The sequence below is a fragment of the Colletotrichum karsti genome, assembly GCF_011947395.1.
Source record: "Colletotrichum karsti strain CkLH20 chromosome Unknown Scaffold42, whole genome shotgun sequence".
In the NCBI taxonomy this organism is placed as follows: domain Eukaryota; kingdom Fungi; phylum Ascomycota; class Sordariomycetes; order Glomerellales; family Glomerellaceae; genus Colletotrichum; species Colletotrichum karsti.
This window is the reverse complement of record NW_024065942.1, coordinates 72,251-100,090: the sequence shown is the minus strand read 5'-3', so window position 1 is coordinate 100,090 and position 27,840 is coordinate 72,251. Positions and strand designations below refer to the sequence as shown.

The following is a 27,840-nucleotide window of genomic DNA, read 5'->3' as shown; positions in this document are numbered from 1 at the left end:
CCGGCCCCACTCCGTCATTGAGACCTCTCAGAAATTTACTGTTTTCTTTCGTTCATGAGGCCATCTGTGATGATCATGGCGATTCCGAGTTCCCGGCCTTTCCAACTTTTCGCAGCTTCAGTTTTGCGTCGGCTTTCTGGCTCTCGAAAGCCTCTCTATCAGAGTTCGTGACTTGAGTCAAGAAATAAGGGCCTGTGGATTAGAATTCACCAACTCAGCCCCAATATTATGATGCTTGACTGGAGAAGGCTTATTCCCACGAAGTTCAACGAAAATAAGAAAACACTCACCGACCGGGACTCCAACAACCGACTCATCAACATGCACGTCGGCGGAGCAGCTCCAGGCTCAAAGCTCACCTCATCACGGAACAGCTCTCCGTGAACCTCCGCGAGAGCTGGAATAGCCTACTGACCTGAGTGTCGTCTATGGCGCGAGTAACCCCTTCCACCCTTGTTTCTAAATGCTGACGTCGGGACAGCTCCAGCTCAGCTCTGCCCTCTTTTTCCAGTCTTTGAAATTATCGCGGCGATCCTAAAGGATCTCATCTCCACGTGCTAGCGCGCCACACCCCTGCAGCCCTGCTCACTCTGTATTGCCGTCCCTTGAAACACGCCACGATCTTCCCGCGCCAATATGAGCTCTGCCAATACAGCAGCTCGAACACTCATCTCCTCTGCGGCTGATACTTCAGATGGTCGGCTTATGGTGTTTACTGTCAACAGTCGACCAGGCTAGCGCTTGCGAGGGATTGTTACCCAACCGGTTTTTTGAGGCCGCAGCAGGCAAAGTTTTGGGCCTTTCGTCGAAGTCACGGTCTCTCCCTCAACCCACATTGAGCATCATGCCGAAGGATTGGAATACACGGCAAGCTAAAGCCGTTAATCAAGTCAAAAACTCCAGCCTAATGTGGGGGGTTCACGATGGACGCCAGCTCAGTACACTAGGTCGACTAGTGTCGACCCGGTCAGCCATGCTCGAACCCCTGGCTCTACGCTGAGCCGGTTCTGCCTGGCTGGCTCCAGCTCACAGCCTCATCCCACCGTCGCGTTAAGGTTACCTTTCGCCTGTTCATGATTTCCCCAGACGCGCTTATTGGGGCTGGGGGGTGTAAGCACAGGCGCGTTGAATATGGCACCGACACTAAGGAGTATGTCACGGCGGTCAACATCTTGCCTTATAAGACCCAAATGAGTTCCTACCGCTCTAGTGTAGGCTTGTTTCTCATCTCGACATCCTATCTCTTATTCATAAGACGTCAGTGAGCCTGGAAATCACCACCTCCCACTTCAATACGCAACTCGGATCACGGAAGCGGTTCTCTGAGGCACTCAAACATCCCGACATGCGGTCTTCACTCACTTGGGCGCTTGCCCTCGTCGGAACGGCTACCGCAGCCAACTTACACGCGGCTCAGAAGGCCAACGCCAATGCCAATGACAAACCTACACCGACATCGGCACCAAACAACGCCTGTAGCCTTGCAAAGGCTGCCGCCGAGTCCAACTTGGCAGCAAATCCCAGTGCAACGGCCGCCTTCATCACACCTTCCCTGGCTTACAATTGCTTATACTCAGTTCCCGTCGACAAGGAAAGGGACTTGGACCTTCTCAACTACTTGGAGCCATACCTGCAATTCCAGAGCACGCTAGAGATTCTCGCCAACCCCCCAGAAGGATACTTGATTCCTGGCGTTGATGTTATCGCTGGCATTGGTCAGATCCGAGCGAAGCTTTCCAAGAACCAGTACAAGAGTCAGCTGGACTTTGCCCTGGAACTCAAGCAAATCGTAAGATCAGTTTAAGCTCGTCCTCTAGGGACACCACTAACTCGGGTCTAGTTCTACCAAGCTGCCGACGGTCACTTTGCCTACAACCCGGCGATCTTGAGCGTTTTCGGCTTTGGAAGCCATGAAGGTCTCGTCTCAGTTGCCGACAAGGTTACTGGTCTTCCCACAGTTTACCTCGAAAGCGGTTTCCAGAAGTCCATCGTCAACGACACCGACGTCTACGATATCGAGAGCATCGATGGCATTGAAATCTGCGAGTTCATCGAGTCTCACGCTGCCCGACTCCAGACCCAGGACCCCGATGCCAAGTACAATATGATGTTTCCCAATCCGGCCACCATTGCCAAGGGTGGACATGGTGCCTTCACGGGCAGACTTGCTGGCAGTACACCGGACCAGGAGGTCATCAAGTTTACCAACGGTTCGACATACGTCAACAAGCTGTATGCTACAGTTCACAAGTCTTCTGTTCCGTTTCTCAACTCAGCAGAGGAGCTTCACAACGAATTCGAAGTTCCCAGCCCCCCAACTTCAACCACAGCTCGTTCTAGCCCTGCTACCACCGTCCCAGTCGTCCCAGTCACGCCTGTCACCCCGGTGCCCAGCCCAACTTCACTCATCGGTTACCCCGAGCCAGTCGCTTTCCACGAGCACTCTTGGATCTCCGGTTACTTCCTCGACGGCGAAGGCTACAAGGACACCGCCGTTCTCGCTGTCCTGGCCTTCTCGCCCTGGATGATCGATGCCCCCAACGGTACTTTCGAGATCATTGAGGCGCAGCGCACAGTCGCCGAGTTCTTACAGAAGTCCAAGAAAGCTGGCAAGAAGAAGCTCATCATCGACGTCCAAACGAACGGTGGTGGCCTCATCGTGGCCGGTTTCCAGCTTTACAGCCAGCTGTTCCCCAAGGCCACCGACATCTGGGACGGAAACCGCATTCGCGCCAACGAGGCTCTCAAGGTAATCGGAGGGGTCGCGGAGGAAACCTCGCCTAAATACTACAAGGATTTCATCGGTTCCACCTTCGATGAGGAGCGCAAGCCTTTCAAGGATTTTGCTGCCCTCTTCGGTCCCGAATACGTCGGATCCCAGAACGTCACCAACCTCTTGCGCTACGACCCGGAATACCTGGGCTTGGACACGAGCGATGAGGAGCAAGTGTTTGACGCAGAGGACATTGTTATTCTCACCGATGGTAGCTGCGCATCTACCTGCACCATCTTCACCGGACTCATGGTCAGAGAGCAAGGTGTTCGCACCATCGCTCTTGGTGGTCGCCCCATGGAAGCAGCTATGCAGGCAATTGGAGGCGTCGAAGGCTCTCAAGTCTTCAAGTACCAGGATGTGAGGCAGTTCGTCAGACAGACCAGCATGGACGCGGCCAAGACCAACAACACCGAAGCTGTCAAGGCTATCAAAGATGCTTGGGATGTTATTCCCGACCTGGGCGAACCGCCTCTTCTTCCCACGCTCATCCGGTCGGGCAGCATCAACTACCGCAACGCCTACCCGCGAAAGGATGTGAACGGATACCCGGCCCATTTCACATATGAAGCGGCCAACTGCCGTCTCTTCTACACGGAGAAGATGATCGTCGATCCGGTTGCTGTATGGACTGCCGGCTACGACGCCGCGTGGAAGAAGGGCAAGTGCGTTGCCAGGTCGACCGCCAACACCGACAGCACCATTGGCGACAAGACCGTTCCCTACAGTGCTGGTGTCAAGAGCAGGGTTGCCGCCTACACCGGCCCCGGTGCTTTGACTTACAAGGGAGCCTACGAGCCATGCAAGCCCTTCTACCAGAAGAAGGGCAACCAGAAGAGAGAGGTCGAGGACGCTGACTTGCTTCCCCCTGATGACTTTGTCTACGAGTTCAGGCACAAGATTGGCGGCCAGGATCTCAACCTCGACGAGTATATCAAGGAGAACGTTCCTGAGGGCTGGGAGTATGAGGAGAGGCACAAGATTGGGGAGATTGCGCAAGCTGTCGACTTTTGATGAGCTCAGTTCATGTAATTACGGATGCATATTGGGGTAATGATTTCAGCGATTTGCTTGTTTTCTGACTTTGCGCGACTTTCAGCGGGCCACGAGCCATACTTCTAGAGACGGATTAGATATTCACCGATACCCCAAAAGATAAAGAATCAATCAAGGCATGAATATCGATATGAACACGCTATTACGTGGCGTTTAACTCCCTGTCTCCTTTGAACATTCCGAATTTGGCCTCTTTGGTATCGTGATACATACACTTCGGCCTAGCCGATCATGATGAAATGTGGGAGGTGGCTGAAAGTCTTTCGGCTGGATTTAAGAGATGGCCGGAAAGTAATGCCCATCTATCTTACAATACACTCGAAACCCCAAGGCTGAATAGTTTGCAATCTGTTCGAGAGTCGTATTCGCGTTAGAAGACTTTCAGGAGAGGAAGCCATCAACAATATCACATGAACGTGTGTCGCCTGCGGCGGAACAATCGTAGAAATTACCTAACACATGTAAATGAAGGAGCATTGTTGGTGGATTGCTGTATGTCTCTACACATTTGAGTTTTGAAGATAAGTAAAAGGGACGTAAGAGATTCCCTACCAATCGTCACGTTTAGCTTGTCGCCTTGAGAGATCATTCAACGACAACTTTGCGAGATACCTATACGAAAATTCAGCGAGAATTCGTGTAATACGCCAACCAGAAGAAGGAACCAGCTCCGGTCCAACATGGAGATGCAGAGATGGTTACAAGGTCCCCGTTGAAAGCCAACTCCCCTCAGAGTTGCCAACTTACTCCAGTCTCCCCAGACTATTCGGCGTTACTACCCTGCCAGCGATCGTCAAAGCAACTCAGATAAAAGGACAACTCCACAACCGGGAAGACCCAAGGGCCAAGTGCCACGAATCATGTTAAACATGGATATGGAATGACTCCAGTAAAAGCGACCAAAGACCCGTGCAACTTGAAAATAAGCTTTCCTCTTACTCGGGAAGTTGAGCCGATTTGGGAGTCGGATCCCAGACTGTGGACATGAGTTTACCCACTACACTTTGTAAATGATGGGTAAAGTCCCATTCCACAACAGAAAAGTGGCACTTGATGTTCCAGCAGTGAGGAAACTGGCGGCTAGATTGTTCAACAACAGAGTTTAAATTGAACACCCAATCAAGTTTCTTTAGGAAGTAAGCTATCCATCACGTTCGACGGTCAATCGACGATGTGGGATACAATTCCATTAGAAGGAAACAAATTCCCGCAGGCCCCTTTTTCTTAGAGTTTATCAAATCAATAATCGATGTTATGTTACAATATGGAGAAACGATGTACCCCATGATATGCATGCGTTTTCAAAGATACCAGTCCTGAGAGGGATCATCGTTCTATTCTGTCTTGTGATGCTATCTAGTCCCTTACACCGAAGAATGATACTCTGGCCAGGATACGCTGCTCTCATTAACGGCATCCTGTGGGTTTCCGGGGATGCTTAACCCCTCCTTCGGGCAAGGATCATGTGAACCTGCCACTTCAACTCCAGAGGTCCATCTCCTACTGCGTTCTCTATCTCCTGCCATTTTGGGGACCCCCAAGACTCCTCGGTAAAGCCAAACCGCATGGACTCGAGAGATTGCTTTAGCCATTCAACCGAAGCCGTAATCTGCCAGTCTTTGCTGTCCTCGATCGACACCCGCTCAGATGTTCCTAAGTGAGCCACGGGGTCTTCGGTGCCCTCCATCGGTTCGTAATCCTTCGCATACCAGCCATCCTTGCAGTTCACTTCGATGCGCTTGACATCTTGCCAGACTTCGTCTTTCAGGGGCACACAGTCCATCCCATGGAACATCTGTCTTGCTGCCCTCTTCCAGTTTTCGGTCATCCATTCTTGCTTCAAGAGATGGGAGGCGTGCTCTCCTATGAAGCTTTTGAAAGCTGCGTGGGCAACCGCATTGTTGGTGATACCGGGAAACGGACCGTAGATGACGGCCGCAAAAGTGCCTCCCTTCCGGAGGCTGTTGGCAACGTTGTTGAGAGTCGGCTCCAGAACGGTCCAGTGGAGAGACTCGCACGCCATCGTGAAGTCGACATGGTCCAAACCGGTGGGGGCAACCCAGGGGTCCTCGCCACGACAGGTCCGGTAGGTGAACTCGGTCCCAGGGAAGCGGTCCTTGAACCGAGCACGGCAGTCGGTTATGTTGATATCGCGGGGTTCCGTGAGCACGACATGCTTTATTTGTGGAGTCGTGTAGGTCAGTAGCCCCTCAGCGCCGTTGCCACTTCCCGAGCCAATGTCGTGAGCGCTTGTAAGAGGTCCTTGATGGTAGTTCGTCCATAGTTCCCACATCGAGTCCGGATATGGGGGCCGGTGGTCAACGTAGTGCTTCGCCTCTTTGGCAATGGCCACTTTGGGCTGATGATTGACATCCTGCTGGGGAGCCGTAAGGGGTGCGCTCATCTTTGACAAGGGATTGGGCCGTGTAAGCGTGTATGTGCGTCTCTGGGGTGACAAGAATGAGTTCCTTGTGATCGGGAATCTGGAGTGAACCGAGTCAATGATGGGTGATTCCGAGTGGGAGCAAGGGGTTCCACTACGGCTTCTTATTATCACAACCGGTGTGAGGTCCTGCAGCGACGATCTTCGGATTCGGTCTGCTAGTCTGGTGGCTGTGATCACAAGCCGAGAAGGGAGAGCATCTCTTGAAGCTTCACAGGGTATCCTATGTTCTCGGTACGAGCGGGATGAGACGACGAGAATGCCATGAGCCCTGGACCGAGTCGGAAGGTGCTGAAGGCCATGAAGATCCTGACTCAACTCACCGTTGCATTACATAAGGTTTGAAGTTTCTGATTGCCCGCTCCTTAAATCACGCGTGGTGATCGAACGTATTCGCTCGTTTTGGTCTTCCGCCGGGCTGCCACGCAACACTGGAGGTTAGGTTTCAGTGGGATGAAAGCTAGTGGAAGTTTGTCTGTTGTCGCTTCACTGTGAATGACTCAATAGCATCTTCAGAGTTCAGAAGACAATCCCAAGTTGAGGAACGAACGGGAAGAAAATGAAACGAAACTTAGTTTGAACTCGACCACGTTTTGACATGCGTTGAACGCGCACTTCACTTGGGAGTCTTCTGATGGGGTCGATGTGAGCGGGTAGACGAGAGACTAGTGAGCTCCTCCGTGGATACGATTGAAGTCAGATGTGTACCCCGCGCCTATTGAGAGCCGAGCGAATGGTTGAGACAATTATGAGGGGTTGCGTCCCGGCTCTAGGTCCCGACGCTTGGGATTCGCAATCCTTGTCACGTCTGCCCGGGGTTCGGGCGAGTCATCCACAAAGCATATCACCATAGTGAGCAGACAAGCTGAATGGTGCGAAACCAGCTCAGCGTTACGCGGTGAGGGGAACCAAAAGTTAAAAAGAGTAAATGCATGAGTATTATCACCCGGTCTTGGAGAATAACACTGTACTTTGAGAAAGCTACCCCTGAGCTGTTCTGAAAGCTGGTCCCGGCCGAAACCGTCTGGTATCTCAGGGACTGCCGCGCAGACTTCACAACTCGAGAAAGCTTTGACGGCTTCACACGTTGAAAACAGGGTTTCCGTCTTTTGACAGAAGTGCCACCCTAGCCAGCGCCTTATCGCGGCTGGTTCCTTGCTTGGCAAATATCTAGTCAAGTACAACACCGTCCGAATCAATCCAAGTGTAAACTTTACGAGAATATTCCACTTCAGCCGTCAGTAAACTTAGGTTGGATAGTATTTAGACCAAGTCTATCTTGCATTCAGCGCGGCACCACCCGTTTGGTCGTCGTCTTCATATGCATACACTTTGCTCAACTTCCGTTAGCCTTCCCGTCGACATTCTAGAAGACTTTGAGGCGAATCGGCTGTCATCCCTTTTTTGGATCCATCATCATGCGTAGAATCACCCGTCGAAGAGGCGCCTGCCAGGCGTGTAGGTCAAGGAAAGTTCGATGTGAGTTGACGAGGCAAAGCTCTTATTCACTGAACGAGCCCTGACAATTTCAAGGCGATGGAGCAGATCCGTGTCTGAACTGCGATGTACGTCAGTGTACGATATCATACTACGTGACGGCTTCTGACGAGATCGAAATAGCGTAACGGCCAAGCTTGTTACTATCCACCTTTGGCACCACGACCTCGTCGAACCAGCGCACCAGGGACGAACAATAACAGAGCACCGCCCGAAGTCCGAAGACTCGACATCAATCCTAACGACAATCTTCCACCCTACGATGCATGGCAACAGCTTGCATGTGACACAACTCTTCTCACTCCCCGTTCAACCGACGACGCCAGTAACGGCGACGAGAGGGGCGAAATTGACGGCCTCAGCTGTCTACTCCAATTCTCTATGCCAGAAACACATCGAGATTCCAGATGCAATGATGAGAACATACTGAACCTCCCTTTGCCGGGAGAGGATGAACTCATGGAGCTGCTTGAGACAACGCCGTCAGACTCCAACTCGGCAGGTTTCAACTTTGAGATCCTCTCTCCCATGCTGGACAACAACAAATATTCCGCCTCTCCAGCTCCACCGGTCGCGAACCCGAAGGAGCCTTATCGTCCACCTCGACCAGAGACGGCGAGCCCTCCCGACTATGACATGGTGGGCACTTTCTTCACTCCTTTTGCTCTGTGCGATTTAGCTGACTCATATTCAGCTCTTCAATTTCGATGAGGCAACCAACGGCTCACAACAACCCACATCTGAGACCAACGAGAAGGCTTCAAGCCCAACGGACGCCACGGCACATGTTGATTTTGCGGCATCTAGTCTATACGGCCTTCCAAGTTACATTGCTCGCAGCAGCAAAGAGCCTCACAGGACTGAGATGATCAAGATTGTGAACGGGCTCAAGAGGGTGCTCTGCGGAAGTCAAGTCGTTCAGCCAAGTAAAGCTTCACTTGACCGCTCAAGGAGGTTCCCTGATAGCGATATCACCATGGCGCGATACTGCGATGGTAAGCACGCGAGAATTTTCAACCCGATTCAATCGCTGACTGCTTCATTCTGCAGCATGTTTCGAAGACTGTTGTCCGTGAGTGAACGTCTTTGGCAATGGACTAAGACCAGGCTGACAGGAAAAATGCAGTATTAGCAACTTCTTGACGAGACAAACAGTGGATCAAGTCATCAAAGATTCCCGCGAATCGGATGCAAACTCGCTGTCCGTGGCATTTGCAGAAGCAATCATGTCTATTGGGTACTACACCACATGCCAGCGCAGCCGAACATCGCCAACATCTGAGGAAACACGCGAAGCCCAGAAACGGCTTGCCTCTGCCCTCGGACTCTACAAGACGATTGGTAGCTACCCAAACAGCCTTTTGAAACTTCAGGTACACTCTTCCACATATCTCAGACACTGCGGTCGGTAGCTAACAGTTGACAGACTACTCTTCTTATGGTCAGGTTACTCCGCGACACACACTGAACGCAGCCTTGACTAATAGCTTATAGGCCGTCATAGCATGTATGTGCGACGAGTCTCTGGTATGGGACCAGATCACCGGGGCAGTATGCTGCGCAAGAGATCTTCGTTTGGTGCACACGGCTAGGGGTCAACAGCCAAACATGAGTGAGCAAGATCAAGAGTTGGCACAAAGAAGCGTATGGTTTCTCTACAGCCTTGAGACCGAGTACGCGATTCACCACGGCATGCTTCCTGTGAGTATTCCCAATCATCATTCCTAGCTCAGATTACTGATCTTTCTCAGATCTTGGACCTCGGCTGGGGCAGCCAGTTCCCGTCGTTCGACCGGGGCGATGACATGATCGCAGCGTCCTACACCTTTTCTGAGTTGTTGCATTCGGTACTGAAGTTTCAGTACAGCCCCCGCGCACTTCACAAGTCCACGTCAGCCTACGATCGGCGTGATCGGCTGCAGGCCAGTTGCCATGTCCTCAACGAGTGGGTAACGGGATTGCCCGCGCCTCTCAACGAGGCGCACAACGCCAAGACACTGCAGGGGATCAAGGACGACCGGCTGTTGCGGAAAGCTTTTCGTATCTTTTGCATGTATCATCGCGCGGTCTACTTCATTCACTGTCCCTGGATCACACCCCTGTCGTCAGATGACGGGGACTTATCCAACGTCGCCGGCCAGATGAGAGATCGGTGTATGGAGCGATGTGCCGAGTCGGCCTTTGCTGTGGTGAAGCTTGCCAATAGTGGTCTATTTTGGGAAAAGGGGTTGGAGAGGTATGTTATCAATGCCCACGGACTCCATCCTGGCCAAGAAGCTCACTTCAACAGGGACATTGGTTCCCCAAGCACACGATGGGGTGACATGGGACATCTCCTTCTGGTCTCGCTTTGTTTCATTGTTTACTATCTCGTGAATGGCGAGAAGGGAAATCGCAAGACTGCTATGCCTTACTTGGCTATCTGCGGAGGACTCTTTGGTAGACTCAGCCTGGAAAGCGATGAGGCTTCCCTGCTAGATCATTATCTGGAATTGGTTCAAGTAGTTCGAGCGAATTAGATACGGGTGGCGCACTTTCATAGGCATAGCAGGCAGCAACATAACGACGGCATCGACAAGAATGATAGCATCAACGGCATATTTAGCGAATAAGAACAAGAACAAGACTACATGCAAGGGTGATACGAGGCCCAATTAGGATTGTTGAATTGATGGTATGCCGTGTCTTTTACAGAGTTTTGATCCGACTGTCACCGGCGCGAGCCGCTGCCGCGAATTCGTGACCTCTTTGGTGATTCTTGGCAGAAACTTACGTCTCTCGACTCTTATCTATCCATGGCGCGGCAGTTGTCTCGGGTAACCCATGTCAAGCGAGATATCACATCTCGTATTGTCATATGTGATGTACTCATGATGGAAAATGTTGCTGTCTTTGGAGGATTTCGATCATACGTGCAGTGGCAGGGTGGGATGATTTACGCATTGCGGTTGTGCTCGGAGTAATAAGGTTCAGTGTCAACTCTCTTTCAGCTGATGCATAATAATTGATTCAATATGAAAATGATGATTGGCTCATAGAGCTGTGCTGATTTATAGTTTGGATTCCCGCTGCAGTCCAGTCTTGTCTCTCAACTCTATCCTGCTTGACCCCTTGTCAAATTCCGACGATCACAGCTATGAAAGAGAATCACTATACAGACTAATGTGAAGTATGGCGCTCTAAAAGTTCACCTCCTCCTTCCTCCGTCTAACAAGAACCTTCACGGTGGGATTTGCCAGCATCGAAAACCCAAATTCCATCGGCTTTGTGTTGCTGTTCTCGGCCAACTTGATGTCATACTTCAACAGAAGATGGCACATGACCAGCTTGACGGTATTAGCGCCGAAGAAGCGCCCAGGACAGGCGTGGATGCCCAGCCCGAAGCCAAGATGATCAGGCGAAGTGCTGACCAGCTGGGCCGTCTTCTCGCCCTGCTCCGAAGCTTCCCGCATGCTCAAGAAGCGATAGCCGTCAAAAGTGCGCGGGTTCTCGTAGATCTCCGGATCCCACATCTTTTCGGCTGAGACGGCAATTCCCGCCTCCTTCGGGAGCACAGTGCCATCCTGGAGGCGAACCTCGGACATGACTCGGCGGCCCAGACCAACTACACGCGCATGTCAGTAAACGCAATTCCAGTGAAGCTTATCCGAGAGTTTCCGGGTTCGTCAGAATTGGAAACTGCCCGATGCATTCAGATGATGACGAATCAGGGGACCAGAACTCACCGGCTGCTACTGGCTTTAGGCGCAAAGTCTCTTTGAGCACGCTGTCGAGAAGCTTCATGTTGTAAAGAGTCGTGGGCTTCCATCCGCCGTCTCCCAGAACTGAGCGAATCTCGTTTCTCAGAGGCTCGAACATTTCAGGGTTCTTGCAGAGGTCCATGATGCTCTGCGACATGAGGTCGTTGCTGGTGAGAATTGCTGAGACGGAGAGGCCCAGCTGCTGGGCTGCGGGGTCATAGTCAACACCCATCTTCTTCGCGGCCGACTCGTACCAATCAAGGGCGTCATGATACTCGAGGCTGGGATCGGCTGCCTTCTCTGCGCGCCGCGATTCTAAAATGGGCGCGATTGTCTCTCTGGCCTCTTGCACCATCACGCGGACCTCCTGGCACTCGCGCAGGAACCAGTGGATGTACTTGTACAGGAATACAGGCCATCTGCGGAGGACTCTGGCTGCGTTTGTAGCTTTGTTGGTGTAGTTGACCGTGATTTTGAGCCAGTCAGGGTTCCTGCACAGTTCAGGTCCCAAGAAGATGACGGAAGAAACTCGCGCCACAATGCGGATGAGGACATCTCCAAGAAGAACCTCATGCCATTCTGTAAGCTTCATGTTAGTCTCTTCGTCAGTCGTAACGCTGGTGGGTCTACTTGCCCTCGTTGTCAGTCAGAATGTCCTTCAGAGCAGCATCTGCCTCATCGGACAACGGTTTGTTGAGTTTGGCTGCGCAAGTCAGTGATCGAGTATCGTCAGAAGCACACTGGACATCAAACTAACAGATGCCCGCCGGAGTAAGATTCCACTTAATCACATTGTGCAGGATCTCAGTTCCCAGCGCAATGTACGGCTCAAACCCCGGGATTCCAGCTTGCCAATACTACAAAGTCCGTCAGCTTCGTACGAAATTCCTTGTTTTCACAAACGAGCTCACCTGCAAAAGAAACTTCGTCGAGTCAAATCGCTGATCATTTCGAACTTCAGGCATAACAGTAGGATTGAGGATAATGACTCCGCCACCAAGACCAGTGTTTACTCTGAAGGGCTTCCCCCCGTACTCCTTCATTCCACGGGCCAGCATGGCCCGTCCGTTTCGCAGATACTCATTTTTGCTGCCGTTGATGACCGGAAACGAAGCTAGCTTGTTTTTGCGAAGCGAAACCGCCATCACCGAGGCAACAAGAATGATTGCCATCAAGTAGGGCACATACCCGTTGGCGTCGATTGAGCCTGGAAACCCAAACGGTCCCAAGTCCGCCCATGATGGCTTGGGAGGACTGAGAGTCGTTTGGGTGTTGACGTTGGCGTTGAATTGGTTGGACATTGTTGGTTGGTTGTTGCGATTGATGGTCGCTACTCAGAGAAGCAAAACGAGCTCAGCATGAACTCTGAATAATTCACGGACAAGCTAAAGCCGCACACAGAGGCAGCTTCTCTCTGAGCTCACCTGGTCCTTTGATGCTGCCTCAACTCGTGGACCTGCTAGCAGCGGCATCCCGGTCCACCCACTCCCGGCTCCGAGCTTTCCTTCCGGTCAGTCCGGACCCGCCCCCGGATTGCAAAGTGGCGGTCCATCGATGTGGAAATTGGGGGCGCCCCCTTTTTAACTCGGTCCGAGCCACGTACGGAGCCGAGATGGACGGAGCAAACGACCATGGCCAATGCATAACCGACGGGTTCGTTTCATACAGTGACTTTTCTGTTTCCGAAACCTTACGAGTTTCCCCCCCTCGCCCCCTTTGTCAATCAGGTCTCTCATAGTCCCCGGAGCTGGAAAAACGGCTTGCCATGCAGAATTGAAGCAGCGCAAGCAATTTTACGCTTCTCAAAGAGGTCGGGAGAGGGGAGGCTTTCTTTTCGCCATAGCACAATCATCCCATGCATTCCCTCCGCCAATAATGGACAAGGCCTTGAATCGCTCATTCTTGGAGCGCCATAGGCCGTCACTGCTGGTCTTGGCCTCGCAGATATCGGCGGCAGCACTCAACGGCTTGGCAAAGTTTCTCGAGACTGGCGATGAGCCCGTACACCCATTTCAAGTTTTGTTCGTTCGTTTTCTCATCACTGGCATTGGGTCGACGATAGTCCTATGGCGCACGCAGGCAACCGGTTTCCCATGGGGCCTTCCTGAATTGAGGCCGCTGCTGGCCTTGAGGGCTGCAGCAGGCGTATTCGGCGCATTCGGGTTTTACTGTGAGTTCATATCGATGCATTTTCTCATGCAATAGACGGAAGCTAAACGTATCGTCAGTCTCCATCATGTACCTCAAGCTCAGCGAGGCTACGGCCCTGAACTTCCTCGGTCCTCTTGCTGCCATGATCTTGACAAGGTATCTCGACTTTGGCACTTTTGAAGTGGTTGATCGGGTCGGCTCTCTCATCGCGCTGCTCGGCGTCATCCTTGTCGTGCAGCCGGACGGCTTGTTCGATCACAAGGCTGCCATTATGAGCGCTGCCCAGACTGTCGCCGATGGCGATTCAAAGGGACGCATGATGGGCTTTGGATTCGGCCTTCTCAGTGTGTGCGGAGGAGCAGTAAGTGTGAGCAAATACGTCGGTGAATATCTACTGACCCATCGCCAGGTCGCATTGACTGCAATCCGCTGCATCGGCCCCAGGGCTCATCCTCTCTTCAGCGTCAACTACTTCGCCTGGACCGTGGTCGCCCTCACCACCACATCTTTTTTCCTCATGAAGAGCATCAATCTCACGCGGAATCCCATCGCATGGCTGAAATTGACGCCACTTGGTATCTTTGGTTTCACGATGGTGAGTGCTTTGACCCCCTCGTCACGTGGAGGGCGACTTGCTGAAACGCAGATCAGGAGTACCTTCTGACAGCAGGCATCGCGAATGATTCTTCATCGGCTGCGACTATTATGATTTACTCGCAGGTATTGTGGGCGCTGATGCTCGATTGGATTATTTGGCGAAACAGTGTCAATCTTCTGGCGATGATAGGCATCGCAAGTGTCGTGACGAGTCTTTTTGTTGTTTCGTCTGCGAAGGAGTGGGCATGGTTTCGTAAGGCCAAGTATCACGCTATTGAACCGAGTATCTCGGAGGAGGAGGATTCTGATGAGGAGCTGGTCGAGATGAACCCGAGTAGATCGGTGGTATAACAGCTCACGGCTCAGCAAGTAGGAGTTAACGGAGTTGGGATTCGAAAAAATAGACGCAAATGTGCAATTCAAACTCAAAACACGATTGGAGGCTCCTCATTGTTCCTTCGCTCAATTGATAGGACTTGATTCGAAGTTCGAGAGCTAAACTTCAATACTTTCCACCTCACATTTGTTGCATAGCCGATGGATTAGAATAGCCATTTGACTATTCATCTTTCGCACATCAAAACTCATATTCCTGACGACAATTCCTTAGAGACAAGCATCCTTCTATTCGAAGAACAGCTGCTCGTAGTCAACTCACAAATCTTGAAGTCCTTTCAGTTCCAGTACTTGTTACTTGCTTGCTGATGTGCTGATGCCGTAACGCGGTCTCAAGCCAGTAACGACTGTGAACTTCAATTACGTTGAATTTACAGAGCCTCGTGAGTGAGGATTTGTGATTATGACTGAGCCATGATGGCGTCGTGCTGGCTGGGAATCAAGCTCGTGCAATGTCTCTTACTAGAATCTGTAGCGAAATGCATTTCTTAGTGTCCACGACCCATCAAATAGTAACTTACATAGGCACAGCGTCGCTAATTTTGTCGAACCATAGATGTCTGCTTCAGTAATAGGAAGATATAGGTGAGCTTTATCTCCCCAAGCGTCTTAGCTTTTGGCGTCACAGCATCACCACCCCCCCACACATACACAACAACGCACTAAGCTAATTCTTTCAGCCATAAGCCTGATATGTGAGATGGAATTATTATTGTTGTATGAGTTGATTTCTAGCCCGCCGACATGCGATCTGTGCTTGAATACTCACATGCAACATTGGTTGGGGGCTGGCAGATGAACCCCTGTGTGCAGCGATCTTCTTGGCCGATCGCTGTCAGACCTGCATACGCCTGAGACCTGGAGCAGACAGTATTTCTAAGCCATTCGTATGGGATTGAAACTTGGGTGATGTTCAATTGAACTGTGTGATCACATTTAGTGAGTAACGACATGGACGGGTTGACCGGTGATAATGGGAACACAGCTGCTCAGTTTAGGACGGGATATGCCCAGTCACAGCGAGTTCGATAGCAACACCACGCCACGTGTCGGTTGCACATAATTGAATTCAGCGCAAAGACGAAAGTTGTGTGCCCAGCCATCGGCAACCGAGAGGGAGACGCAGCTCCTTTTGTACGGTTTGGTCAGGACTTGGAATTTTTGACGAGAGATTGCGCCAAGACGCCAAGAGATCTTGGTCAAAAGTTAGGATGAAGTAGCGATTCGACTGGACTCAATCTCTCGTGTCTTCTGTGTGGATAACGAGCTCTTCGGACTAACAGTCTAAATCAAACGAAGTCGGGCAAACAGACACGGCCGAGTGGCTTCGATTTCAGAGAAATTTTTGCCGACTTCTCTCCCAAAGGCCCGGTCAGTTGTCGATCTCTGGCAGGGGCGAGGGATTTTGAGCAATTTGACGCGATGAATTGCACAATCCATGTACCAATTTAGAAGCGCAAACAAATTCCGCCAATGGAGAAGGTGGTGTTCCTGCTTATGAGGGGTAATTATGGGCCAAACATGGGGGAGAGCCACCTGAGGCGGTTGGAGAGTCTCGAGTACATTGAACCATATCGTTGGTCAACATCGACGACTCAGCCGTCAATGTTTGCTTTTACCGATGCCAACGACTCTGCCTCACCATCGGGGCTAGGCGCATTAGTGATCAAGATCAAATCATTACGGCAGATGGCGGCTATGCGGCATTAGATTGACGGGACGTCCTAAGGAGCTGTCACCAGCCTGACCAGCCCGCCACGTACGATTTTCTGGAATATTAATTACCTTGCCGCTCCCTGCACGTTTGAAAGGGGATCACAGCGGCTACCTGGAAGCATCTCCGTTCACGTTATCCACTCGGCCGAAGCCCCTCTTCGGTAAGTTCATCCGATCATTCATTGGGGGTCATCCAGCAAACAAGCCAGCCGAGAGATTCAAGATGCGTGAAGGCCCAGACCCAGAGGCCAGTAAAGGGGCCGTGATTCGACCTGCAGGCAGGCGTCTCAATCACCAGCTGTGGGCTCTCACATGTAGGTAAAACAAGCTGCTAAATTACGTCTCGCGTCATAGGGAGACAGCGCCTGAAGATGCGGCGAGGTCCTTGTTTGCGAGCTCTGCCAATGACGAGATTCTTATTTGAAACTGCACGCAAGCTCGCGCTGTTGGCGCGCTTGGCAGATGATAGCAGGCAAGTTTATGTCAAACATTCTAGCGGCCCCAAGGATGCGCTTCCCGGGGTCAAGCGGGTCTGCCGAAGACCGAGACCAACACGGAGAATCTCTGGGCCCCGGTCTGGCGCCAACGGACCCCGGCCTATCGGTATGCACCCCTTAGCAACTCGAGATTAAGGAAACTTGCTTGAGTGGGGGCGTTACCCGATGTTGATGTGCTCAAGACTTTGTTGGAACGGATGGGCTGGTAAGACTAGATATAATACTTCAACTCCATGGCTGCACCAAAGCCAAACTCCCGACTCTTCTTCCTGATCGTTGAGCCGCATCTTCGCTGCATTCCTTCCTTTTCGAGTCACCGCTAGTACGGTGTTTTGTCATTCTTTTTCACAAACTTGTTGACCCTAGAGGTTAGCGTTCGTTCTCTGCACAGCTTACATTCACTTTTGGACAACTTCCAAGACACTCATTCAAACCAAACAACCGAAAACTCGAAACTAGAAGAAACTTACACGCGATTCTCAAAATGCGCTGCACACTCTCCGCCGCCGCGGCCCTTCTCGGGCTCGCCGGATCCGCCTCCGCCCAGCTCCGCTCCTCGGCTTACACCGACCCCCAGACCGGAATCGACTTCCAACGTTACAAGCCGGACAGCTACCAGTACAGCTTCGGTATCGCCGTTCCCGAGACCACCGGCACCGACTTCATTGGACAGATGGTCGTTCCCATCTCCGAGAAGGGTAACTGGGGTGCCGTCTCTCTGAAGGGAGGCATGTTGAACAGTCTGCTGTTCGTGGCCTGGGCCGATGGCGAGGATATCAAGACCTCTTTCAGAATGGGCAGCGCCTACTCCAACCCGGACGTCTACTCCGCGACCGAGGTCAGCGCGGTTCCCATCGCCAACGGTACTTTCGTCAACAGCACCCACTTCTCCTACACCTTCCTCTGCTCCGGCTGCGTTGTTGCCGCCTCGACGACCCTGACCGGCGAGTCTCCCATTCTGGGCTGGGCTTTCTCCGACACCAGCCCTACCACCCCCGCCGATGCCACCAGTGCCCTCAACTACCACTCCGCTGGTTTCGGTCAGTTCGGTCTTGACATTGCTGGTGCCAAATCTGCCAAGTTCGCCGAGTGGTCCAAATATGCTAAGGCCGTCGAGACGACTCCCGTCCCCGGTAACGGCACCACCACCCCCGTCCCTGGCAACAGCACCATCACTCCTCCCACCACCTCCAACACTACCTACGATGTCATCGTCGTCGGTGGTGGCCCTGCTGGTATCATCGCCGCTGAGCGTATTGCCGAGACTGGCGCCAGCGTTCTCCTCATCGAGCGTGGTCCTGCCAACACTGTCCCCTTGGGATCCGACCTGGCTCTCCCCTGGAACGACACCCTGACTCCCTACGACATTCCCGCTCTCGGTAGCTCCATGACCGCGCTGTCCGGCATCAGCCTCTGCAGTGACACTGCCTCCACCGCCGGCTGCTTGTTGGGAGGCTCCAGCTCCATCAACGGTCTCAACTTCATCCACCCTCCCGAGCACGACTGGCAGCGCTGGCCCAAGGGCTGGAACTGGGCCGATGTCTCCGAGGCTGCTGACCGTCTCTACGAGCGCAACCCTGGTACCACCGAGCCTTCCAAGGACGGCAAGTACTACGACGACCTCACCTACCGCGTCCTCTCCGGTCTCCTGAGCGGCAAGGGCTGGACTGAGGTTGACTCTATCGAGTCCCCCAACGAGAAGAAGGCCGTCTACTCCCGCCCCTCGTGGTCCATCAAGGACCACCTGCGTGCCGGCCCTGCCCGTACCTACATGCCCTTCGCCCAGCAGCTCCCCAACTTCACCCTCAAGCTCGAGACCAAGGTGATCCAGGTTGAGCGCACCGGCAGCACCATCACCGGTGTCCGCACCCAGGCCGCCGACGGCAGCATCCAGATCATCAAGGTCAACCAGGGCGGCAAGGTCGTCCTCGCCGCCGGTGCCATGTCCTCTCCCCGTATCCTCTGGAACTCCGGTATCGGCAAGTCCGACGCCCTGGCCATCGTCAAGGAGGGCGCCTCCAAGACCGGTGTTGTTCTCCCCGCCGAGGCTGACTGGATCGACCTCCCCGTCGGCCACGGTCTCCAGGACCACGCCCAGGTGATGCTCCAGTTCAACTCCGCCACCAACTTCTCCGCCTACGGCTTCAACGCCATCGCCTCCGACCCCGTCGACGGCGACCTGGACCTCTACAAGCAGGGCTCCGGTCCCATCACCCAGGCCGCCCAGCGTATGCACCTCTGGACCTCCGCCGAGGGCGTCGACGGCCGCACCCGTTACCTCCAGGGCACCGCCTCCGCCATGCAGAACGGCATCATCACCGTCCGTACCTTCCTGACCCACGGCACCTCCACCGTCGGTGAGCTCGGCATCGCCGCCTCCGGCAACACCGTCCTGAACACCAAGCCCTGGCTCATCGACACCGAGGACCGCAAGGCCATGTCCGACTTCGTCCAGTACTGGCTCGACCTCACCAGCGGCAGCAACTCCACCCTCAAGTACGTCACCCCTGGCGCCACCCCCGAGGACATCATCTCCACCAAGATGATCTCCGGTGACCACTGGGTCGGCTCTGCCAAGATGGGTGAGGACGACGGTCGCCAGGCCGACGGCTCTGCCGTCGTCGACCTCGACACCAAGGTCTACGGCACCGACAACCTCTTCGTCGTCGACGCCTCCATCCACCCCGACCTCCCTACCGGCAACACCCAGGCCATCATCATGATCACTGCCGAGCACGCTGCCGAGAAGATCGCCGCCTTCAAGGTCAGCGGTTCCAGCAACTCGACTGCTCCTACCGAGAAGTGCACTCGCTCTACCAAGCGCGCTGCTCGCCAGGCCATGCGCTTCAGACGCCATGCCCGCCTGCACTACTAGATCGGTGACCCTCAAGTGCTGAGTGGACGCCACGGGACAGGTGATGGGGTTGGTTGGTACCAATCTCCCTGTGCCATTTCGACGTACATGTTTTCTTCTAGACTCTGTATAAAGTTTTTTCTATCGTAAATAAAGCATTTCAACCTTTCGCATTCGATGAGCAAGATTTCGTGATGTATATTGTGTGACGCTACAGTAGCTGACTAGAGAAACTGAAAATAACTTGGCCTTCATGGATGACAGCTCATTACTCGCCTGCCTTGGGGGTGCTGTGTTGCTGGGATTTCTACTCAACGCGCTCAGCCGTTGCAATTTTCATATAGTAATACTTGTGTATCTGTACACATGTAAATGTTTCAGACATCTCGCGCCCAAGTGACCGCACGCCCGCTTCGCGTTGATCAATCTTCTCGCTCTCATCACAGCCTCTTTGGGTGTGAAGAATACATCAGATCAGTGACGGTTGGGCCGGCATATCTTGGGTGAACTAACATCGCTGCCTTAGAGATGAGCATCGAGGTCTTTTCCCTTCTCGTTCTGTTGTCAAACTTACGCGGTGAGTATTCTTCTCGATTCTTCTCCGGTGCGGTCATCTTCGCCTTCCTTTTATTCGGTTGCGATGTGTAATCGACCGGTGCTTTGGAATAGCGTCTGAAAGCAACGGAGGCTCCAAGATCATACCAAAAAACAGACGTGAACTACCAATTCGGCAGCATTAAACTATATGGCAGGCAAAAAAGAACAGCTCCAAGCATGTTGTTTGTGACAAATCATAATGCTCATCACTTCTGAATGAAATGATGAGACGGTAGCTCTGAGCTTACGTTCTTGTCATCATACTGTGTACCAAGAGGCGAGAGAATGGGGTTGATGATTATTATTATCATTAACTGATATTATTACCGACGCTTCTTGAATTTCATCGTTCACTGCTTAGCATCGGCAATGATACGCTCAGCCGCGATCTCGGCAATGCCGTAAACAGCAGTCTGAACGTGGGCAGAAACGAGCAGCGGGATAATACTAGCATCAACAACACGCAGGTTGAAAGTGCCGTAAACCTTCAAGTCGGAGTCAACAACACCGCCGTCCTCCTTCGGCAGCATGGAGCAAGTTCCGACGGGGTGGAAGATGCTCAGCGTGGTGTTGAGAGCGAACTCCTTCCACTGCGCATCAGTTTGGACAGCATCCAGACCGGGCTCGTACTCGCTCTCCCAAATGGACCTCATGGGCTCCGTAGTCGCGATCTTGCGGCAGTACTTGATGGCCTGGATAGCAGCCTCGAGATCGTGCTCGTGGGCAAAGTAGTTCGGGTTGATGATGGGCTTGCCGGTCGCGTCAGCGGGGTTGATGTGGATGTTGCCGCGGCTCATGGGGTGCATGATGGCGGCGATGAGGGTGAAGAAGCCCTTGCCGAACAGAGGCGAGGCGGCGGCCGGGTATCCCTTCACGCCGGTGTATCCGTCGGAGAAGATGACCTCGAGCTGGGGGATGGTCGCGTCGGTCATGAACTCGAGCTTCTTCTGGTCGACCTTGCTGGGGTCCTCGCCGGCGGCTTCCTTGGCGAGGGAGACCATTCGCGAGTCGTTGCCGAGGGCTTGCGCCCACGTGGTGAAGGTGTAACCGCTGCCGGTGTAGTCGTACAGAGAGACTTGGCCGGCGTTCCAGAGGGCCAGCTGTTCGGCGGCGAAGGTGGCGTTGCTGCGCAGGATGTCGAAGGAGGTGTACTCCGGCTTCAGCTGGTACGAGCTCTGAATGCGGAGGTGGTCCTGCAGGTTTTCACCCACGCCCGGGAGGTCGATGACTTGGTCGACGCCGGCGGAGCTGAGGACAGAGGCCTGGCCGATTCCGGACAGCTCAAGTAGCCCGGGACTCTGGATGGAACCGGCTGACAAGATAACTTCCTTGTTGGCTGTGATAACGGTGCCGTCCTGAAGGGTAACTCCGGTAGCTTGCTGCTCATTGCCAACCTTCTCGAGGTTTACCTTTGCCACGGTTGTGTCGGACAGGATCTCCAAGTTGGATCCAGCAATGGGAACGTAGGCGTTAGCACTGTAAGAGCGGTTGTAGTGCGTGGGGTCGATGCTGCTGGGCTGATACATGACACCCAGCGGGTTTCCTCCGAGAGACTCCAGGTTCGTCTTGATGCCGAGGGCATTCATCGTCGGGATCCATGAGTTCTGATGCTCGGGAATAATGCGGTTGATGACGGCCTTGACGGGACCGCTGTCTCCAACGCCCTCGGAGCCGTAGGTGTCCGTGTTGATGCCGGTGAAGTTCTCGGACTTCTTCATCGCGGCAATCATGGTCTCCCAGTTCCACCCGGGGTTGCCGAGGGCTTCCCAGCTGTCATACTCGGCGGAGGCAGACCGGTCATAGGACATCAGGTTCAGAGCGGAGCTGCCTCCGAGGACCTTGCCACGGTTCACGGAGAATACCCGATTGTTGACATTTGGCTGCGCTACGGTCGTGAAGTTCCAGTCGTACTTGGTAGCCAACGTCGAACCCTTCATGCCGGGGACATTGATCTTGGGCTCATCCCACGCCGCGGGACCGGCCTCGATGAGGAGGATCTTCGAGTCAGGGAGTCCCTCGCTCAAGCGGGCAGCCACGGCGACACCGGCGGTACCGCCGCCTACCACGATCTGGTTGAAGGGGTCAGTGTGTTGAGTCCAGTCGGAACGTTGCCCAAGGTTACAATCAAATCAATCCGAGGACAAAGCGAGCCATGTATCCCGTCGGGAAAAGCAACGAAAGATCTTAAAATGGACTTGGAAACTTACATAATCGTGGGAGTCGTCTCCATAGGGCTGCGGCACAGCAGCTGCAAGAACATGGGCCGCGAACGCGGCGAGGGCGAGACTCGACTTGACAAGCATGGCTAAGATGATATGCAGCGATCTTTTTCCGCAAACGGGGACCAACGATAACGTTTCGAAGCGATTTTGGGTATTCACGCAGAAACGGGGAATCGCTTCAAACCAATGTGCGTGATATCTGCACGTCAGGCCTTCCTGGAAACACACAACAACACGCACACTCCTGTATGACACACGCTTGGCTGGAGAGACGGTGGCGTGCCTTGTTCCATGCATTACATGCAGCGAGAAAGGGCTGAGTTGAGCTTTTTGTACGTCCCACAAGATGGCGAATAAAAGTCGCAAATCGATAGCACGGATATTAAGACCACCACGGGTAATATCGTCCATCCAAAATGTGCTGATCACTAGCCACGCGGCCCAGCAAATATCCTAGTCTCCGCCCCAGGTCGCCGCTCGCCAAGTTCAACGGCACAAGGGCCGGCGAGAATTGGTGGGGTGTCGGCCATTATCGTGTATCCGTAAAGTACTAGAGATACGCGGGAGTTGGAGGGTTGGACGGCATAGCATATATAGTAAGCACTTAATAAGACCCGGACTACGGACGCTACTGCGGCCAGCGCATGCCGTGAAGAGAGCGTGACAGTGTTTACTCCAACAGCACAATCGGTTGGACGGCTGAAGAAGAAGACGAAGCTCACCTTCGCCGGCGCGTTGGCTGTGCCCGGCGAATGCTACCGTGCCATCGACGTTTCTCTTCCGGCGGGAAACCGTTCACACTGCGGAGCACCGCCGGCCGGACGTTGTCCCGGGGAAGGGTTCATGACTCAAGGATTCCCCTGCCGGACCCATCCGACAACCTGACCGGTCCTTGTCTGGGCAAATCATCCGTCTTGGTAAATTGTGAAGAATTCCACCCTGAGCTCACGCCTGGAGGCATTGACCACGGCGTTTCCCGGGCGTTCCCCGTCCCCCTTGGATGTTCGTTCAGGAGCACGATCCTCGGAGTGAACGGGGTGCCCCTGGGATTCCCCTGATGTTCGCGACATTGCGACCATTAAACTCGGGCGCCTCCCTCACCATGACCAAAACTCTCATTCCCTGAGCTCTCAGTGGTGTAAAAAGGTGTGGATGCCACCCGGTTTTCTGATATGCTTCAAATTCGCTTCCAGATCTGTCTCAAGGTCAATCGCCAACACTGTCTTGTCGATGTGAAAGTTGACGGGAGGGTCGGATAGACAGAGTCAAATGAGAGGGTGATCGTCGTTTCTTTGCCTCGAATCAGCTCGGCAGCCCTGCTCTGTCATATTGGTGAAATCCACAAATCTGGCAGTCATCATACCCCTTGCGGCACATTGCGCAACAAGTTCTCTCTCAACCTCGGACATAACGCCCTGTCATACGTGCAGCCGCGGCGCAGGTATGCAGGATTCCACAACGGTCCAGGATGTCCAGCAAATTATCTTCAGCAGAGCCAACAGGTTGCGCCGCAAAATGGAGGCCACTCAAACTCAATTTGAATCGATGGCAGGATGGCCGCATGGCGAAGGCCAGGAGGGGAAAAAGAAGCGCTGTCGCCTCTCTCGCCCGGCCATCCACAACATGAGACCAGGGCAAGACTTTCTTTTCAAGGGTCTGTCTATTGTATCTTCATCGAGCCAAGTCCAAGTCGATGCCTCCTTCAGGCACGCGGAGGAGACAATAACACGCCACGCGCAACCACCACTCTAGCTCCCGTGATTAGCATTCGATGACGGTTCCGAGGTGACACCAAATGCCGACCTAGCTGAAGCCCAGCAGTCTGGATACACGGTAACGAGCCATCCACACAACGCGGCGCAACAAGATCGAAGCATCGTCACCACCCTTTCGCAAAGCCAGCCGGATGAACAGGTTGGGTCTCCGAGTCTGGCTCTTCTGAGACGCATGCACCGTGGGTGCCTTGACCTTTCTCCTCCTCCTCGCATGCGGGCTGTGCGGCGGAAACTGAGTGACTTGCAGCCGGCTCTTGTTGGGTCATTTCTTTTTCGTCGCAGCTCTCTTAAGACGGACCAACGTCCATTATTATCAGCATTCCCCGACTCTTTCCCTTCCCTAGCGCCCCCGTTCAAAGTCCGGGGCCGAGACGAGCTGCCATCTCAAAGCGGACCTTGGCGATCTTTTTCCTAGCCCTTTGCCTTGCGCAGTAGAGCACCACATCCCGTGGGTCCTACCCGCGCGGTCCCTTTCCTCAATCTCTTACATTTATCTCCAGCGCGAGGCCCAGTTCCCTAGCGTCCTCTCCGCGCGCACAACCCTCGTTCCTTGCTTCCTGGCTTTCAGGCTACCAGGTCTGAACTGACCCCCTTCTTGAATCTCGTGCAGCCCATCGTCGACGACGACGACGACGATGACGATGGCGCCTGTCGTCCCCCCGAATCCGCTCCCGCCGGACGAGAACGTCAACCCCGTTCTCCTGGGCATCTCCGGCGTGCTCATCTTCTTCGTCATCTTCACGACGGCCCTGCGGCTGTACGTGCGCTTCGCCCTACGACATCTAGGATGGGACGATTACCTGATGGCGATAACCGCCAGTCTCGGCATTGTGAGGTTCGGTGTGCAGTGTGCGCAAGGGGCGACGGGCAACGGGAGGCATAGGTGGTACATCTCGACGGAGCAGTACATCAACAACAACATGCTGGGCTGGTTCGGGCAGATCCTCCTCTTCTCCAGCGTCTGCTTGCTCAAGTGCTCGATTATGTTGCTGCTCTTGCGCATCAAGGATTCGAGCAGGATGAAATGGTTTCTCTGGACGGTAATGGGCGGACTGTTCGTCACCAACTTCGGCGTCATCATCATCTTGCTGGCCGAGTGCGATCCCGTCGATGCTTATTGGACCGGAGTGGGCAAATGCTGGGATGCGAAGATTCGGATTTATGCCATCTACGTGACTATTGGTGAGTCGATGGCCTCCAAAGCGATGGTGCACATGTGGGAATTATGGCTAACATGACTAGCCTACTCTGTCATGACCGACTTGCTCTGCTCCTTCTTGCCCCTTACGGTTGTTTGGCAAGTGCGGATTCCATTGACAACGAAGATATCAGTTGGTGGACTGATGAGTCTTGGGTTGATGTGAGACGCCTCCTTCTTTCGTCGTGTATGACAACCACTAAACATTGAACAGTGCGACTGGTTTCGGTATTGCCAGAGCCGCATCGCTCGGTCTGATAACCAACGACTTGAGTTGTAAGTTGGCAGTCCACGCGAGATACTTTTGGCAAGCTACTTACATTGCTTCAAATAGACGTCTATGCCGTAACAGCAATCTGGTCCAATCTCGAGCTCTATCTCGGCATCATCGCCGGAAACCTAGCCCTATCCCGCTCCATCTTCTTCTACTTCTTCGGCGAGAAACCGCCAACATCACACCCATCGGCCTACAACAACTCGTACGCCAACTCCCAAACCCGATCCGCGTACCTCAACAGCAGGCTACGCGGCGACAACGCCGGCCCCGGCGCCACAGAAACATACATCCGCTCAGAGCGCCGACCATCAGTAAAAAGCGACCACAGCGACATACCCCTGGAGCCGGGGATCCAAAAGAGAACAGAATTCTGGGTCTCGGAAGACGACGCGGACAGTGAGACATCGGCGGCAAGGGCAGGAAAGCGGTCGCCGTGACGGAGGCGCCAGAAGAACACGCAGCTCGGGAAAGAGCTTACACATATCACGGTGTTGGGGAGCCTCATGAGAGTTGCGCGCGTCATCAGATACCCGGCAGAGGAGGGAACGACTGAACCATCCTGCCCTGGAATTGTGCTGTTATGCGTTTGATGTTAGTCAGGTACTACGACGGATAATGATAATGAAAAGTCCAATTTTCTCTCAATCGCCATCAACATCCTCCACGACATCATGTGACCTTCCAAGCACGCGCCCCGACGACGATCTGATGTCTTGATTTGGAGAATCGGGCGTTGGATGGAGTCGTCGCATCCAGACTTTGCTTCCAGTCAAAGCGCACGCAATTATCCACAATATGCCAGCGCAAGCCTCTTTCTTTGCATGATTTGAAGGCTGAGAATCCTGGTTCTGGACCGTCGCACCCGCGAACGACACATGGGGCCGGCCGGAGTGGGTTGTTGAATTCTTGTCACCTGTGAAGAAACGTCTGAGCGCACATCTCGCCGGCGTCAACTCGAGACTTGTCATTCGGACATAAGACCAAAACCATCGCCGCCCTGCCACGCCTCAGTCAGCACGCCCCATCAGCTCTTTATCACGACAGCGACGGCCAGCTTTCCCGAGACCGCTTCCCGAGGTAAACGGGGATGAGGCACTGAGGGAACCAACAAGTTTCAAGGCTTACGGATACCAACCTTCAGGGTCGGTTTTAAACGGTCTCTGCACCCCCCTGTGAGCTCTCGGTGGGTAGAAAAGGCAATCCCCGCCTCTTCAAGCGCCAGTAGGGATCTCTGAACAGGGCTGCAAGGAACTGGGTTTTTGTCAATGTCTACACTAGCACGGTCCCCGTGGGCAACGAAAATCAGTGGGCTGTGGGCTTCGTGGAGCGCGATAGCCGTGTGGATGAAAGGCCAGAGAAGACGTGAGTGAGAGTTCATCTGAGCTGTCGTAGCCTTTGGCCTTGCCCGTAGTGCCGGCAACATCATGCTTTGCTTCAGGTAACACTTTCATCTCATGTCGTTCGGGTGCGGTGCACTGATGCGGCCTTGGACCTGAAGTTGGAGCTTAAATGATGGCTGCAGCTGCTCAAGCAGTGGTGCCGATTGCGTCGTCAACACAAAGCCGACCGGCAGAATGTCGTGTTTTCACTGATAGGCTTGAGCTGCGAAGTGTTTGAGCCAAGATGGCACGTTATTAAGAATCAGAAAGACTAGAAAGGGGGCAGATAAGAATTGACTAATCGGTGATCAGCTCTAATTTAGACAAATATTTTGGTAAAAGCACAGCGCATTTCAATGAATTGAAAATAGGCTATGAACTGTGGACAACAAACATTGGGACTCGAACCTTCAACTGTTCCTCAAAGTCAACTCAGCTATGACTTCCGGACGCGATTGCCAGCACCGTTTCCCAAACAACTGAGAGAGGCTGACTGGGGCAGGATGCAGTACCCTCCGGCAACTCTCTTGGCCTGGTGTCGAATTCCGCTTCACGATGGTCGATCTCACACGTCAAGCTACTCCGTACTCAGGAGCAGGCATAGCAGCAGCAAACAGCACATATCATTTCTTCTCCCAACGTAAAGATTGGCTAGCCATTCACGAGAGCCCG

The 27,840-nt window shown here is 53.4% G+C and overlaps 8 protein-coding genes across 8 annotated transcripts; 5 read left to right on the top strand and 3 right to left on the bottom strand.

Annotated features, from left to right (window-relative positions):
* Positions 1 to 1,345: 1,345 nt before the first annotated feature.
* Positions 1,346 to 3,787, top strand: CkaCkLH20_10688 (peptidase s41 family protein; the record flags this gene model as incomplete). Its single annotated transcript, XM_038893402.1, has 2 exons — positions 1,346 to 1,789; positions 1,841 to 3,787. The coding sequence occupies 2 exons, from the start codon at positions 1,346 to 1,348 to the stop codon at positions 3,785 to 3,787; spliced, it is 2,391 nt and encodes a 796-aa protein (XP_038741215.1).
* Positions 3,788 to 5,267: 1,480 nt separating this feature from the next.
* Positions 5,268 to 6,233, bottom strand: CkaCkLH20_10687 (uncharacterized protein; the record flags this gene model as incomplete). Its single annotated transcript, XM_038893401.1, has 1 exon — positions 5,268 to 6,233. The coding sequence occupies one exon, from the start codon at positions 6,231 to 6,233 to the stop codon at positions 5,268 to 5,270; it is 966 nt and encodes a 321-aa protein (XP_038741214.1).
* Positions 6,234 to 7,690: 1,457 nt separating this feature from the next.
* CkaCkLH20_10686 (C6 transcription factor) lies at positions 7,691 to 10,288 on the top strand (the record flags this gene model as incomplete). Its single annotated transcript, XM_038893400.1, has 9 exons — positions 7,691 to 7,751; positions 7,806 to 7,837; positions 7,893 to 8,408; positions 8,464 to 8,764; positions 8,820 to 8,841; positions 8,896 to 9,142; positions 9,196 to 9,210; positions 9,264 to 9,470; positions 9,521 to 10,288. The coding sequence occupies 9 exons, from the start codon at positions 7,691 to 7,693 to the stop codon at positions 10,286 to 10,288; spliced, it is 2,169 nt and encodes a 722-aa protein (XP_038741213.1).
* Positions 10,289 to 10,948: 660 nt separating this feature from the next.
* Positions 10,949 to 12,810, bottom strand: CkaCkLH20_10685 (cytochrome p450; the record flags this gene model as incomplete). Its single annotated transcript, XM_038893399.1, has 5 exons — positions 10,949 to 11,373; positions 11,495 to 12,000; positions 12,140 to 12,212; positions 12,267 to 12,366; positions 12,421 to 12,810. The coding sequence occupies 5 exons, from the start codon at positions 12,808 to 12,810 to the stop codon at positions 10,949 to 10,951; spliced, it is 1,494 nt and encodes a 497-aa protein (XP_038741212.1).
* A 574-nt stretch (positions 12,811 to 13,384) lies between these two features.
* CkaCkLH20_10684 (integral membrane protein duf6) lies at positions 13,385 to 14,608 on the top strand (the record flags this gene model as incomplete). The annotated part of the gene is made up of 4 exons (XM_038893398.1): positions 13,385 to 13,679; positions 13,738 to 14,021; positions 14,070 to 14,255; positions 14,312 to 14,608. 4 exons carry the CDS (start codon positions 13,385 to 13,387, stop codon positions 14,606 to 14,608), a joined length of 1,062 nt encoding a protein of 353 aa, XP_038741211.1.
* A 2,742-nt stretch (positions 14,609 to 17,350) lies between these two features.
* On the top strand, positions 17,351 to 19,741 carry CkaCkLH20_10683 (cellobiose dehydrogenase; the record flags this gene model as incomplete). Its single annotated transcript, XM_038893397.1, has 1 exon — positions 17,351 to 19,741. One exon carries the CDS (start codon positions 17,351 to 17,353, stop codon positions 19,739 to 19,741), a length of 2,391 nt encoding a protein of 796 aa, XP_038741210.1.
* A 926-nt stretch (positions 19,742 to 20,667) lies between these two features.
* On the bottom strand, positions 20,668 to 22,620 carry CkaCkLH20_10682 (GMC oxidoreductase; the record flags this gene model as incomplete). The annotated part of the gene is made up of 2 exons (XM_038893396.1): positions 20,668 to 22,386; positions 22,525 to 22,620. The coding sequence occupies 2 exons, from the start codon at positions 22,618 to 22,620 to the stop codon at positions 20,668 to 20,670; spliced, it is 1,815 nt and encodes a 604-aa protein (XP_038741209.1).
* Positions 22,621 to 24,955: 2,335 nt separating this feature from the next.
* Positions 24,956 to 26,226, top strand: CkaCkLH20_10681 (uncharacterized protein; the record flags this gene model as incomplete). The annotated part of the gene is made up of 4 exons (XM_038893395.1): positions 24,956 to 25,496; positions 25,557 to 25,674; positions 25,727 to 25,788; positions 25,847 to 26,226. The coding sequence occupies 4 exons, from the start codon at positions 24,956 to 24,958 to the stop codon at positions 26,224 to 26,226; spliced, it is 1,101 nt and encodes a 366-aa protein (XP_038741208.1).
* Positions 26,227 to 27,840: the final 1,614 nt, after the last annotated feature.